The sequence below is a fragment of the Dipodomys ordii genome, unplaced genomic scaffold (genome assembly GCF_000151885.1).
Source record: "Dipodomys ordii isolate 6190 unplaced genomic scaffold, Dord_2.0 Scaffold47, whole genome shotgun sequence".
In the NCBI taxonomy this organism is placed as follows: Eukaryota; Metazoa; Chordata; class Mammalia; order Rodentia; family Heteromyidae; genus Dipodomys; species Dipodomys ordii.
Window position 1 is genome coordinate 5919767 of NW_012267263.1, and position 15477 is coordinate 5935243.

Here is a 15477-nt window from a genome sequence, read left to right on the forward strand (position 1 = left end):
GAGGCTGCAATGCCTGGTAAGAAATGTACGCATTATCCTGCCCATGCAATTGTAACCCCTCTGTACAGTATGTTCACAAATAAAATAAAATAAAATTAAAAAAAAAAAGTAAAGGGACCTGGGGGGGAAAAAAACCCTCCTGGAATGTTCCCAGGTCTTTCATAAGTTTTGCAATCATGAACATGGCATTTCCCTATATTTTATTTAGAGCTTCCTGAATAGCTTCCAATAGTTTTTGAAGTTTCTTCATAAAGGTCTTTTTTTTTCCATTTTAAAAAAAAAGTTTGTTTCTCCCTAGGTCTTTATGGTAGAGATTACTGGGTGGCCCTAAAAATCTTTTTCTCCTCTACCCTGGGCACATATGTAGAATACATTTCCTAGCCTTCTTTGCTAATGTGAACTAACTAGCCATTTTTGTTCAGAATCCATTGAATACATGTGCTTCCCCTTCTATCTAGCACTTGGATGTGGTTACCTCATCACCAGGAAGAGCTGAAAAATCCCAAATGGATAGAAAGGGACCTTATTATTGGAGATCTGAAATCCCTAAATCAGCCCTGCTCCCCTAAAACTATCCCTAGACAACTGAGAAGAAACAACAGGAAAAAAAGCCAAATGCTGTAGATTCTTGTAAGACTGAAAACTACATGGACGGCAAGATAGAGAAAAGCTGCATTAAGGATACAGCCATTCTGCTAGACCTTAAATTTCTGGGCAGACAGATGGGCTAGAGGAGAACTGCAAGCTGTGGGGAGAATGGAAGTAGGGGACCATGAACTACAGTCAGAGAATGATGAGCATGGTACTGGACCAGCAAGTATGATGACTGGAAGCAAGTAGAATGAGGCTGAAAAGAACACATTATGGATAGCCTCGAACTGAGTCTTTGTGGTATAATGGGAGATCCTAGAGATTTTCAAGTATCAGTCTAAAGTTTCTTCAAAATAGACCATGTTATACACTTATGCTTGGGATTCTGGCAATTCTTACCCTGCATGTTCAGCAGATAAACACATGCCAAATCGTTTGGTGCCGGTTTCCATGCATCTTCTTATCATAAGCCGATACCGGGGCTCAAAGACATGGAGGGGACAGGGAACTGTGGGGAAGGCCATGGCACACACAAAGATGGGCACATCTCTGGTCAGACTGCAGAGCAAAGGCAAATGTGAAGTCAGATATGTTAGAAACAAGGGAGCCACCCAACAGCCAAAGCTAGCCAACCCCAATTCTCTCTTTTACAAAACAAAACCTTCAGACCCCAGTCACTGCTGGGGGTGGGGGGGCGGAGAAAGGAAAGCCATTGGCATGAGAATGTTTTCTGCTCACCCAGATGTCTACCAAGTCTTCTTTAAATCTAAGAAAACATACTGTTAAATTACTGTACTTAGAAAACTTACAGCTTTTGACTACTCTAAAAAATCTTTTGATCAAAGCAAAAACTGCACCACTGTCAGAGGTAATGAATTTTAAATAGGAGATCCATATATAAAACTTCAATCATCTGAAAAGCTGTAAAACTGTCAAGTCTAGATAAGTCACCATCCCGAGAACTGTTTCTTGACTTACATACTTTGCCTTTCCAATTCTGGAAAACTTAGTATCATTTATTTAGATATAAAAATCAAATATATAATTTTGTTTAAATATGCTTTTGAAATAGTTCTCATGATTATACATCTATTTATATTTTGCAGTTAATATTTTCTCCTATTTAAAGATCAAAGAACTATTAGGAAAAAAATCCCAATCAATGACAAAGTTGAGGTTAACAAGCCTGCCTTCATGAATTGGAACTAGGCGCCAAGGACAAGCAGTGTGAGCACTTACTTGGATAGTTCTGACATTTCTTCATCATAAATTCTCTTTCTGTCAGACAGCTCTTCTTGCAAATACTGAAATATCAATTCTTCGGCCAGTATAGTTATATTAAAATTTCTGGTTGCCAACAACTGTAACAAAAAAAGAAATGTTAAAATGATGCCGTGGTGATAATCCTAAATTAGCACTCAGTCAGGCCTGAGGATTTGGTTTTATAAAAGAGATCTGGAGTTGACAAGCTTGGCTGTTTTGGTGATTAGGCCACCATGGCACTAAAAACAAGAGACAATAAGAACAAGACGTAAACTTTAGTCAATCCCCAGATTTTGCATCTTTGCATGTTTCTACTATAAAGCAGCCCTGAACGTGGAGGCAAATAAAGTCAGTGTGAGGAATGGTGATCACATATTCTCATGAGTAAGAACCATTTCCTGGCCTCTTGTTCCAGCCAAGGATGGGAGCAACATGACAGCAAGAAGAGACCGCAACATCAGGAGGACTGGCAGAGGGCACCCCCTAATGATCCTGCTGAATAGACTGAGAAGGTATCCGACACCATGACATATGATGCATCACAATATAGCTGATCACATGAGAACCCTGCAGGAAACTTAATAAACCAAGGAAGCATGGATATTTTAGCAAGGTTTTAATTCAACAACTATTTTTTAACAGGGGTTGGGAATTTAGGGGCCTCCCAAGCATTCTGCCACTTGGGCCATGTTCCTAGCCTTGCACCAACTTACTTTTAACAAGTTTTAGCAATAAATTAAAAGGCTGTTAACTATTTAAAAATTTGCTCAAGTACTATACCTCTTCTTATAGGTAAGAAAAAGAATCTGAGAGCTACAGGGTGCAACTAAAGTTATAATATGTTTAGTACACACAAGGATCTAGCCTCAATCCTCGGCACCAATAATAATCATCAATATTTTCCTACATATTTGTTAAAAAAATTAACTTTATCTTTCTAAAGAAGGAGTACAGTTTAATTTCTGGGAGACAATTATGGCAAATATTGTTAGTTTCATCTTATGGATGAAAAAGAAGGTTCTTCTATCCCCACAAGAGCTTTAACGGTTTGCTCCATGTGTAGAGGGACCCAGTACACAGGAGCATATACTATTTGATAAAATGGCCAGAAAAAGGCCTTGTTTTTAAATATTGTTCATTTTCTCACCATACCTTAACAGTTATAGAAGTAGCTTCTGTGTGGGCCCTAATAAGTTCCACTGATCTTGATCTCAGGTCAAGTGATATTATAAGGGTATTTAGGTTGCTGAGGGACAATTAGAAGTGATTCGGTCCCCAACTGAGATGAGGTACAGAAGAGCTCATAAGGAATGAGTTATATCCTTTCACAAATATTTGTAACAGATATGCTATTTATAATATACCTCAACTACAATGTACACCTGAAATTTTTCTTGAAATTTAGCTACTTCTGTACCTAAATGTTCCTTGTATAATTGTGATTAATCAGAAAGGTGGGAACTGAGCTGTCGTTAGAGGCTCTAACTTTAACAACCAGACAAAAGCAAAGCAGGATGTGAAAGGAGGTCCGCCAAGGCTGTGTAGGGTACCTCCTTGTCACTTCAAATTGTCCCTTCACAATTACCTCAGAAAGCTTGTCTTTGCACAGTGGGCAGTGTGGAGCATGGTCCAGGCAGCGCTCAAGGCATTTCAGGCAGAATGTATGTCCACAAGGAGTAGTGACAGGCTCAAAGAGCAACCTGGAAAGGAAATGTGTGTCTTCATCAAGACATGTCCACAAGAGACTTCCATAGAATTTATCAACATTAGAAGGATGCCTTATGAACTTCCTTTTCCATTCTGGATATTATTTATTTCCATTCCCCTCTTACATCTTCCTCAAATTTTTGGGGGTTTTTGGGTTTTTTTTTGCCAATCCTGGGGCTTGAACTCAGGGCTGGGGGCTGTCCATGAGCTTATTTTACTCAAGGTTAGTGCTCAACCACTTGAGCCACAGGGCCACTTCTGGCCTTTTCTGTTTATGTGGTACTGAGGAGTCGAACCCAGGGCTTCATACATACTAAGCAAGCATTCTACCACTATGACACATTCCCAGCCTTCCTCAAATTTTTAAAAAATAAATAAATCATGAATGTTTATGTTATTTCCCTAATAAGAAGCACATTCTATTTAGGTATGCAACTTAGAAAGGCTAATATTTTTCAGAGCTGTACAGACTCTGTAGCATCCTACCTCATGCAAAGGGCACACTCAAAGTCAGTCATGTCAACAGTAAAGTCTTCGAGATCATCTCCCATCTTAGAACTCACAGTCCTCTGAGGTGGGCAATCTGCATCTGAAGAATTTTCAATGTTACAATTAACATGTGAGTAACAGTATGCAGTGCGCGTTCTTCTGCTGGACACAAATGTGTTATATCAGTTTAACAAAACCATGCTGGGGAGGAATGTTTTCCTGTCTAGTTAATTCATACCAACAACTTTTATGGATAGACAAGAACGAAAGTGAAAATTAAGCCAAAACTTTCTCTATTAAGGAATCTGAAATTTTTGTGATACCAGCTATCTCAAATATCCACAGGTAACAGACTCATCATTACTATTACTTGCATAATTAAAAAATAGATAAACTACTGGCTAACATCCTATCCCTTTAGCGCACACAACACCATGACAAAATGCTCACCTACCTTTCTTGGGAATTTTCCCAGGGAGGCCGTGCGCATCCTCCATGTCACTGGGAAGCTGTCTCTTTAAACCAGTGCTGGGTGCTACTGGGATGACATTTTCTAATGCTTTTTTATCCTCTTCAAAGTGCAGTCCCAGTATAAAATATAAAACCGAAGAATTTGTATTTCTAAACATATCAACTCTCTCAGATGAGTTCTAATTAAGTAGGAAAAAAGAATCCTAAATATTCAAGAAATCACAGCATACAAGAAAAAAATCATGCATGCAGAAGCCTGTTCTAGAAAGTTCTGGAAAAGAGGAGGTCTTTTACTCTTTTTTCATAACTGGTTTTATCTACCAACTGGTAAGATGCACTTGAACATTTGCATGGTAAATCACAGAATAATTTCTGTCTGGGACAACATAAACACTATCACACACATAAAATATACATAGAAATATCTGTTATGTATCTTATACTCAAATCATCCCTCTTGTATCTTATACTCAAATAATCCCTCTTTCTTTTCTCCAAGCCAAAATCATCTCAGGCCTCTGAACTGACTTGTATGGAAGTGTTAAAAGAGATTCTTTCAGTCTCACTAGTCCCAAATGAATTCATTGAAAAGTTTTAACGACTATTGAGAAACACTTAAGATCTATCTAGAGCCAAATGTCTCCATAACTTATGAAAAATTTAACACAGACCAGTTATTCAAAGCTTACTCAAGATAATGCTGACAGACAAATACCTTCTAAGTACGTCACTCGGGACTCACACATGCATTGCTCCCCTCACTCAGGACTGTCTCTTTCTCGTGTGTGCGTGTGTGCATGTGTGCGTGCGCGCACGCGCGCGCACACACACACACACACACACACACACACACACTATAATCCACTCAGGACTCCTCTCCATACTACATACCCCAGGGCTCCCTGGGTCATCGTCTTCTTCCACTTGGGTGTTTGTCTGGCTATCACAGTGAGCTTTGTATCTGCCATGGGTGCAAGAGGTCGAGTTTTGATTTGTGTTGTCTGAAGGTGGAAAAAACACTTCACATATTACCTATAAAAATACCAAGAAAAGGGAATGTATTTTAAAATGCTTTTGGAAGAAAAAGAAATCTATAGCATGTTTTCAAGAGGAAAATGTGGCCAGACAGGCCTATAAAAATTGGAAAGAAAAATTACCATAATTCTAACTATACACCTTTTAAAATGCAAACATTTTTTAATATAATCCATGTCTTAACCATTTTAGCTTCCAGTCTCTTTCATTAATCTCTACTTTGTCATTAGGACCATTTCAATTTCTTCTTGTCTGGTCCCCACCTGTTATACAAAACCTTCCATGTAAAAGTCTCACAGGAAAGAGAAAAATGGGGATTGAAGATTCCAGGGGCTCTGAGATTAATTAAATCTAAGCTGTAAATCACTCATGGAACTGAGATATTTCCAGAGGACAGCTCCATTTACGACAGAACCAGCAGAGCCACCTGGTAAAGAACTCTAAAAGAGAGGAGGCAAGGGGCCAGAATTCTGGTTCAAGAACTCTTTCCCAGCACCAAGAAAGCAACTGTCAGGTGGGCATTCTGGCTGACACAGGTGGTTCTTCCAAACCTCATGGCCTCAGTTGTTTCCAAGAGCTTCAAGAAAGAAAAAAGAAGACAGTGAAGTCTTCAAAACCCAAACCAAACCAATAAACAAAATACCCTCCTGCTGTTCATGTTACAGCGAGTGTGACAAGCCAAAGACACTGAAGCAGTGAGCAAAACACTCTCCTGTGGCCTGGGAGAAAGGGTCCTAACAGGGACTAAGCAGCTTCAGCAGAGCTGCAGGGAATGGATCATATTACATGAGTATGAATGGGCTACAGTTTTTGGAACTATCTGTGATAAATTATGTCTACCAGCCATTAATAAAGCATCAGAGCCAGGGCCTAAGGTTCATGTTTGCAACACTAACTACTCAGGACCCTAGTACCCGAATGATCTCAATTCAAAATTAGCTCAGGCAGAAAAATGTGCCATCAAAAATGCTAGACTGGAGGTATAGCTCAAGTGGTAGAGCACAAGCCATGATCAAAACTGTCCAGTGAGAGGATGAGTCCCTGTGTTCAAGACCCAGTACCAGCAGAAAAAGGAAAAAAAAAACACACTAGATAATCTAGACAAGAATCTACAAAATGTAAACTCTGGTTCTAGGACATTTGTAAACATGCTTCATCCGAGCTAGGGCTTGTTTTAAAAACACTGGTATAAGGACTAGTTGAGATACACGTTTTACTGTTCTTATGAAATTTTCAGGTTGGGCTGAGCAGGCATGGATGGCAGAGAGCTGATTCCCGGGTAAATATTATTTTAACAGGTAGGAATGATGGTCAGAAACCAATGATTCTAAATCAAAAGGGATGAACAAATTCCACTTTACTTCCTACCAGTAAAGATATCGGTAGGAATTGGTTTAAAAAACAACAACAACACCTAGGTATTTTTAACTAGCTACAGTTCCAACAGCGGGATGCTGAAAGTAAGTCCATCTCCTTATGTGAACCCTGACAAGGCCAAGGTTGCTACGCGTGGCTGACAGACAAGAAGAGATGTGGGCCATGCAAGAGTGCAACCAGAGAAGGAAACCCAACGCCCTGTCCTATGAGAAAAGCATGTTTGCCTCAAAGAATGAACTGAGGCAAAGGAAATAGCTATTCTCAAATACCTGAATCTCTGAACTGCAGAAGGAAGAACTGATTACCTACTGCTTTAGAGCTGATGACAAACAGAAATTACAGAATAGATATATGATAGCATTCACATTAAAATAGGGAGAGTCAAATATAAAAACAGAACTCCTGGTCATTGGAAGTACTTTAAGAACTTTCAGCCAGGTGCCAATGGCTCATGCTTATAATCCTAGCTACTCAGGAGGGTTGAGATATGAAGATTATAGTTCAAAGCCAGCTCAGGCAGGAAGGTCTGTGAGATTCTTATCTCCAATTAACCACCAAATAGCCAGAAATGGAACTGTGGCTCAAGTGGCAGAGCATTAGCTTTGAGCAAGAAAGATCAGAGACAACACACAAGCCCTGAGTTCAAGCCCTAGGACCAACATAGAAAAGAAAAATGACTTCTTGCATTAAGTGTAATTCAATGAGGATTACATACGAGAGCAGATTTCTACAATATGCTGGCAAGGATTCACTGAAAATATGAGTCAAGCCAAACTGATACCTTTTATATATACCACAATGTCTTTTGGGGGGACAGGCAATTATGATTTTATTGTTTATATCATGTTTTGAAATATAAACACATTGTACGATGGTTAAATCTGGCTAACAGATGTATCACCTCATATCATCACAATGTCTTTTACTGGATTTCTACACAAACCATGGTTTGTGTACATGGCACATGAAATTGCAAACTATAGAAAAACATTTTGCTTCCCTCACCTCACCTAGTCTCACTTTGCCATAATTAGCCTCACTCAAGTATACTATTATTTGTCCACACTTGAGATGGGTCTATGCTATCTCATGAAACATTCTGCTGTACTCATGGATGGAAATGCAGCCTCCAACACAAAATTGTCAGATGTATGAACTGTATCATTATTATGTTATGTTTTTAATCACAGTATCATGAACATTCAGAATTCTATTTGTTGGTTTTACAAAGGCTGGAGTTAAAACGTGAGGGAGAAAGTCAGTCATCAGAAATCATACCTTCTGTGTTTCTTTCTTCGCTGAGTTACATTCAGGATTTAAAGCGAGGCAATAGATAAATTCCTTCAGCACTTCCTTACTTCTTCCCAATCCAGACAGAGCCTGGGCTTTTAGGTGGTGTCCCTGATTTCACCCAAAGACAAAACATGCATTTTAAACCACAGAATAACTATCCATACCTGATCACAACTGGGAAAGTTGTTCAAACTATTTGTTTTAACTTCAAATTAAGTAAAAAAAAAACAAAACCCATCAAGGATGGTGACAGGTGTACCATGTCTCCCTGTCTTGGTAAATTTCAATGTCTTAAAAGTTCAATCTACAATCAGAACATTGGAGTCTCCACCGCTGGAACTGCCAAAAGCAGTTCCGAGGGATCTTCTAAGATGAAACTGGCATCAGGTGACTATTATTAAGTTTATTTTTCATTTGACATATTTGTATGAATTTATAAAATACAGATGGAATCACAAATGACATTGAGCAGCCAAATCATTGCTAAGCAAAAACAACTATCTGACATCAAAACATACTACAAAGCTATGGTCACTAAAAAGCATGATGGTAGCATAAAAACAGATATACAGACCAATGACACAGAAAAGGGAACTCAGAAATAACCTCATGCATTCAGGATGAACTGAGTTTTGACACAATGGGAGAAGAATGGTTTCTTTAATAAACAGTGGGAAGGAAAGAGATAAACTAGATATTCACACATAGATGAAAAAACCTTATCTCTTGCCATTTACAAGTAACAAATTAAGATAGGTTAAAGATTTAAATGTAAGACTGGAAACTAAGAAACTATTAGGAGAAAACATGGTGAAAAATGCCTTAGAATATTGACCTGAGCAAATTGGTGTGTTTGGGGTTTTTTGGTTTTTTTTTTTTTTTTTTTGGTCAGTTGTGGACTTTCTGAACTCAGGACCTGGGAGCTGTCCCTAAATGATTTTTGCTTAAAGCTAGCATTCTACCACTTTGAGCTATAGCGTCACTTCTGGTTTTCTGGTGGTTAATTGGATAAGAGGCTCATTGACTTTCCTGCCTAGGCTGGCTTTGAACTGCAATCCTCAGATCTCAGCCTCCTGAGTAGTTAGGATTACAGTCATGAGCCGCCAGCACCTGGGCAAAGAGTTTTTTTGCATATGGCCCCAAAGTGTAGGCAACAAAAGTACAAATTGGCAAATGGAATTCCATCAAACCAAAAAGTTCTGCAAACAATAGAAACCTTCAATACAGCAAAGAAATAATTTGAGAAATATTTTTCCACTATCTAACAAGGAGTTAGGATCACCAGTCTCTTTGTTCTAGTGGGTCTGTTGTGGTACTTCCCTAAGATTTTAGTGTGCATTTCCATGACGACTAATGGTGTGCAACATCTTTTATTTTTTTGTTATTCATATATTTTCAGTAGTAAAGTATCTACTCAAATTACATGCCCATTATTTAGCTTGGCTGGCTGCTAAATGGGTAATACTTTTTATATATGCTAGTATATGCGTGTATGTATGTATGACAACTTTATTACATATATGCTTGCAAATATTTTCTATTTTATGATTTTCGTTTTTATAATTATTTTGAAAAGCAGTTTTTAACTTGATGAAGTGCAATCTGCCAACTTTTTTCTTTAATGATTGTACTTTCTGAGGCCTATTTGTTGACTTACAGTTTTATTTCTTGAAACAAAGTAACTTAGAGCCAAGATATCCTTTAAAATCAAAGGAGATATATAGACTTATGTAACAAGCATAAACTGAAGCAGTATGTAACCATTAACCCAGCACTGCAGAAGATACTTAAGGAAAACTGCACTCACTAAGAAGAGAGCTGGGAAAAAATATGTATCACCAGAAGAATAAACAAATGAGAAATGAGAAGGAATCAAATAAGTAAAATAGCAAACGTCTAAGAAAGAAACTACGACATCTCTGTCACAGTAACACTAAATGCAAATGGTCTTAAATTCCTTAATTATAAGTTGCATACTGAGCTGAGTGTCTGTGGCTCACACCTGTAACCCTAGCTATACAGAAGGCTGAGATCATGGTTCAAAGCAGGCCCAGGCAAGAAAGTTTATGAGACTCTTATCTCCAGTTAACCATCAAAAACCAGAAGTGGAGCTGTGGCTAAAGTGTTAAGAGTGTTAGCCTTGAGCAAAAAAGAGCCACTGTGCTTAGGCTAAAACATTTTGTTTAAAAGTATACTAGCGAACAAGAAGGAAGGAAAGGAGGAAGAGCTAATGTCACTTCAATGTTTCTAAAAGGTAATAATGTAATATGGCTTGATAATAAATATTTTGAATTATGAGCCTACAAGCACAGTAGTAAAACTCAAATTTTCTTATACAAGTTTAAATGCCAAAGATTCAAGGAAAAACTATTTTTGTTCCCTGGGTTCTTAATATTTAAGCATAATTTCCACTGCCATTATGAGATTGGCAAAGTTTATTTTGTATGATCAGAAGTATTAGACCTCTCTGACCAAAAGCCAAGAATGACACTAAGCCCAAGGTACACAGAAAATGTTAACTCTTTCCCTGGCACCCCTATCTCCTATGTAGGTCAAGGATCAACAGCCCTTATACAATCTTCCAGCTCAAATTATATTTTAGTAATAAAATAACTCATTAACATTTCCTCTTCATTCACAGTGTATATGATGTATATTTTTAATGTATTGGGCCTATTATTCAGCTAAATAACGACTAAGGATAATCAAAATCAGTGTTTCTTATTTAAATCCAGTTGGAGACATGGGTCTTACAAATTGGGTTGGGTTAGTACCAGATGGACTACTAAACAGAGACTACTGGAATCTGGAGGGAATACACACTGTCTGCAGGTACCTGATCATAATTATGATGCCTTATTCTCCATAAACTGACACTATGCATCTCCAAAGCCAACAGACACCAAGTACCTTAGTCAGGAGAGGCTCCTTCCGGCAAACCACATCAGCATCCTGCAGAGCTTGCTCATAGTTCTTCATGATTAAGCACAGCTCTGCTCGAAGCAGCAGCAGTGAGTCATCCTCAGGGGCTAACAAGAGGAAGAACACAAAGAACTAAATTGACTGCAGTTAAGTGAAAATGCTCTGTAAGTTGCTAAAAATGTTAATTTAAGCATAAAGACTAGACACAGAATATTCATCATTTATTTGATTCATCATTTATTAATATTTAATTCATCATTTATTTGGGATAAAAATGTTCCCCATCCCCCAACCCCCAAAAAAACCAACCCAAATTCAAAGTTCAGTAGTTTGGTAAGTACAATTTGTACTCTGAAGAAAACAGAAATAGGATTAATATGACTTCAAGAAAAACAAGAAATATTGGGTATTACTGATAGCCAAACAGTAACATCCAATAATACACAGAGTAACTGTCAAACCATTTTGTTGTTGTTGTTGGTTGTGGGGCTTGAACTCTGGGCCTGGGCACTGTCCCTCAGCTCTTCAGCTCAAGGCTAGTGCTCTACCACTTGAGCTACAGCACCACTTCTGGTTTTCTAGTGGTTTATTGGAGATAGGAGTCTCACGGTCTCTCCTGCTTGGGCTAGCTTTGAACTGCGATCCTCATAACTCAGCCTCCTGAGTAGCTAGGATTACAGGCGTGAGCCACCAGCGCTCGGCCCAAATAATTTTAATGCTACGAGTGGAGCACTTCTGTTCCAAAAATAAAAAATGCTTTGACATCTAAATATCTTTTTTCTTTTCTTTTTGTTGGTCATGGGGCCTGAACTCTGGGCCTGGGCACTGTCCCTCTGCTCTTCAGCTCAAGGGTAATGCTCTACCACTTGAGCCACAGTGCCACTTCCAGCTTTTTCTGCTTATGTGGTACTGAGGAATCAAACCCAGGGCCTCATGCATGCAAGGCAAACACTCTACCACTGAGTCACATCTAAAGATCTTTAGTGCAGATGTAACATTCAACATTTCATAATCCAGAAACTTTAGAGGGAGATTTAAAATAACTTTCATAGAAGTACACAAGGAAATCCATGCGTAAGAAACTACCAGAAAAGTAAAATATAACATGATTTTCAACATAATTTCATGCATGCTAATTTACCTACATAACTGTACCTACAGTGCATTCTCCCAAGTATGTGGCTGGAAAAATGCACCCCTACTCCTAGATTCCTCATGCAGAAACACCTACAGACAAAAGATCAGCTAAATAGGGTAAGAGTGACTGAAATGACACACAGCACATAACAAGTATTGATTTGGCAAGGTACCATGGAAAAGACAAAGCCAGAACTCATCAAAGAACCATTGGGCAATTTTTCATACTGCTGGGTTGGCTTACCTGTACTATTGTGGGATGTTCACAACAGAACCAGAACTGTACATTTTAGTTGAGTACTTAAAATGTGTACCAATATGCAAGTAGACCCTTGGTATCTGAGGGTGTATGGTTCCAAGAAGACCATTGAGGGAAAACAGCAACTGCTCAGGAGCATAGAACTTGTATTGTAGTTCAGGCTTGAGTCTGTTTTTTCCATAATGACATCTAGCATCCTTCCACTAAGGACACAGAGCTTCCAACAGATCTAAACTACTCACTTTATCCTTCAATTAATGAAGCACATGTGTGTCCTTTTTGACTTGGGAGGATTACTCTAATTTTTACTTTGCTTTCCAAGCATTATTTGTTTTAAAAAAAATTGAGGGCAGGGAAACAGCAATAGTGCAACATTTAAATATACTTGTCAATAGCCTGGGACTGGATGAGAACTTCTCTGCACCAACTGAGCTGTGTAAGGTACATGCAGAAATTTATATGCTTTCTGAATTTTCTGTTACCATGCTTGGTCAGAAACATATGTAATAAATTCAAAAATAAGGTGGGTTTCTGGTCCAAACTCTCAGTTTACTCCATCTCCTTGAATGTGACTCTCAGACTTCCCAGTTGGTCCTTTCAAATGCTCAGATGCTTCCTTTCCCGCTTATGAGGTAACTGCGGCAAGTCTGCATGAAGAAACTTGAGCAGGAGGATGTGACATGAAGCCATGGTGAGCAGGAACTACTTACAAATGTGTCAGTATTGCACATGTATTAAGTCGCAAAGGCATGACAAGAAGGAAAGTAGGAGAAGGGGGAAGGAACAAGAGGAGATTAAGATTTAGATTTAAAAAAAAAGATACAGCTTGGTATAGGATAAGTGGCTGGAGGAGAGGGCAATAATCTCACCTTATTTTCCTCCTGAGAAAGGTTAGGTGGTAAATACCATTGGCTTTGGAGACCAAGAAGAAAACAAGGATATTGTCCAAATAATTTTTTAATGACAGAAAACAATCATAGACTTTTGTTTTTCTGTTTTGGTGTTGGTCCTGAGACTTGAATTAGAGCTTAGGCACAGTCCCTGAGCTTCCTTTATGCTAGATTAGCACTTTATCGCTTGAGCCACAACTTCATTTCTGGTTTCTATGGTAGGTTAGTGGACATAAGTCTCAGACTATCTGGGTGCTGGTAACTCACATCTGTAATCCAGCTACTCAGGAGGCTAAGAGTTGAGGATCATGGTTCAAAGCCAACACAGGCAGGAAAGTCCATGAGACTCTTACCTCCGATTAACCACCAGAAAACTAGTAGAAGTGGAGCTATGGTTCAAAGTGGTAGAGTGCTAGGTTTGAGCAGAAAAGCTCAGGGACAGCACCCAGGCCGAGTTCAAGCCCTTGGACACACACAAAAAAGTCTCATAGACTTTCCTGCTCTGGCTAGCTGCAAAACCACGGTCCTCTGCTCTTGACCACCTGAGTAGCTAGGATTACAGGTGTGAGCCACTGGCTACAGATTCTTTTTTTATTGATGAAATTCAAAATATAACAGTACTACTTTTTTTTTTAGTAATTCAAGTCTACCAATGAAGAGAGTAGGATTTGGGGAGAGTTGAGGTAATATTTCATTTTGAATCTTATTCAAAATGAGTATTCTGTATGACCAAAATAAAAAGTACTCATCTGTCAATTATGTATTAGGATTTTGAATGAACTCACAAACACATGCTTTTAAATTGCCTGGAGAGCATTACAAAATTCTATTCCATTCTTCTCAGTGGTATTTGCTTTCAGTACATCATTATATACTAAATGCAACTGTAGAATAATCATATCAGCTGTAAGATCAGATTTAAGTTCCTCAATTGCATATCAAATGCATTTTTTATCTAATCCTCCTTTGGAGGTTTCTGGAGATGAAAAGCTACCAGAACTAGTTTGAGCATGAGAAACAATCCTGCTGCAAGTTTGTGAGACCAGAGATCTCATTCACATGTGTTGCATTGCACTAAAGTTTCTCATTAGTTCTACAACTTCCAACTGACTCTCCTGAATTTTCTGAACAGTCATAATATGTATGGAAATGATTAGCTATCTTTTATAATATTTACAGCTTTTCCTTTCTCTGTGTCCCTCTCCCTTTCTCTTCCCCCCTCCCCCATCCTCCCTCTCTGGGATAGACTATAAATTTTCTTCTGTATAAGCTTTATCTGATGTGTCAAGATCAGACAATTAGATGGATGGCTCCCTGTATTTTTCTATAATCTGAACCTTGGGCCTTAATGCCTTTTTAGCTGAAGAAAAGCCCTGAATTAACATTTCCATTTTATTTAAGCTATTAGTTCATGTCAGACTTTTACCTTTTCCTAAGTTAATTTATGTTTTCCTTTGTAATATTATAAACTATGTATCTGTATGTATGCTTCCTCTTCATTCCTGGTCTGTTGTCTTACTGGCTGGTCTTTGTAATGAGCTTGTTTCTGAATTGTTACCCAATTCAATTTTTTATAATCACTACATTTCCTTCATTACTTTGCTTAGACCAGCTTTGTGTTAACTTAGTCTTGATGAAGTTTCCAGAGTTAAAAACACATTTCCTTTACTTTATTTTAAATCTTCCTTTATTTTCCTGTGTGTGTGTGCTGGTACTGAGGCTTGAACTCAGGGTCTGAGTGTTGTTCCTGAGCTTTTGTATTCAAGGCTAGTGCTCTACCACTTAAGCTACAGTTCCACTTCCAGTTCTTTTGGTAGTTAATTTGAGATAAGAGCCTCAGTAGATGAATGGATCAAGAAAATGTGGTATATATACACAATGAAATTCTATGCCTCCATCAGAAAGAATGACATTGCCCCATTTGTTAGGAAATGTAGAGACTTGGAAAAAATTATAAGCCAGGCCCAAAGAAACATAGGTCCCATGGTTTCCCTTATTTGCAATAACTAGTATATGTCTGAGTCAAGCAGAAAAGGTCAGATA

At 38.4% G+C, this 15477-nt stretch overlaps 1 protein-coding gene across 1 annotated transcript in view; it reads right to left on the reverse strand.

Annotated features, from left to right (window-relative positions):
* Positions 1 to 15477, reverse strand: part of Lonrf2 (LON peptidase N-terminal domain and ring finger 2) — a 34085-nt gene that overhangs the window by 11087 nt on the left and 7521 nt on the right. The window contains exons 2-9 of the mRNA XM_013019704.1: positions 11137 to 11255; positions 8212 to 8334; positions 5413 to 5553; positions 4505 to 4700; positions 4048 to 4150; positions 3440 to 3554; positions 1831 to 1952; positions 991 to 1149 (exon numbers count right to left, since the gene is read on the reverse strand). Of these exons, the coding sequence (XP_012875158.1) occupies positions 991 to 1149; positions 1831 to 1952; positions 3440 to 3554; positions 4048 to 4150; positions 4505 to 4700; positions 5413 to 5553; positions 8212 to 8334; positions 11137 to 11255 (1078 nt within the window). The remainder of the gene's footprint in view (positions 1 to 990; positions 1150 to 1830; positions 1953 to 3439; positions 3555 to 4047; positions 4151 to 4504; positions 4701 to 5412; positions 5554 to 8211; positions 8335 to 11136; positions 11256 to 15477) is intronic.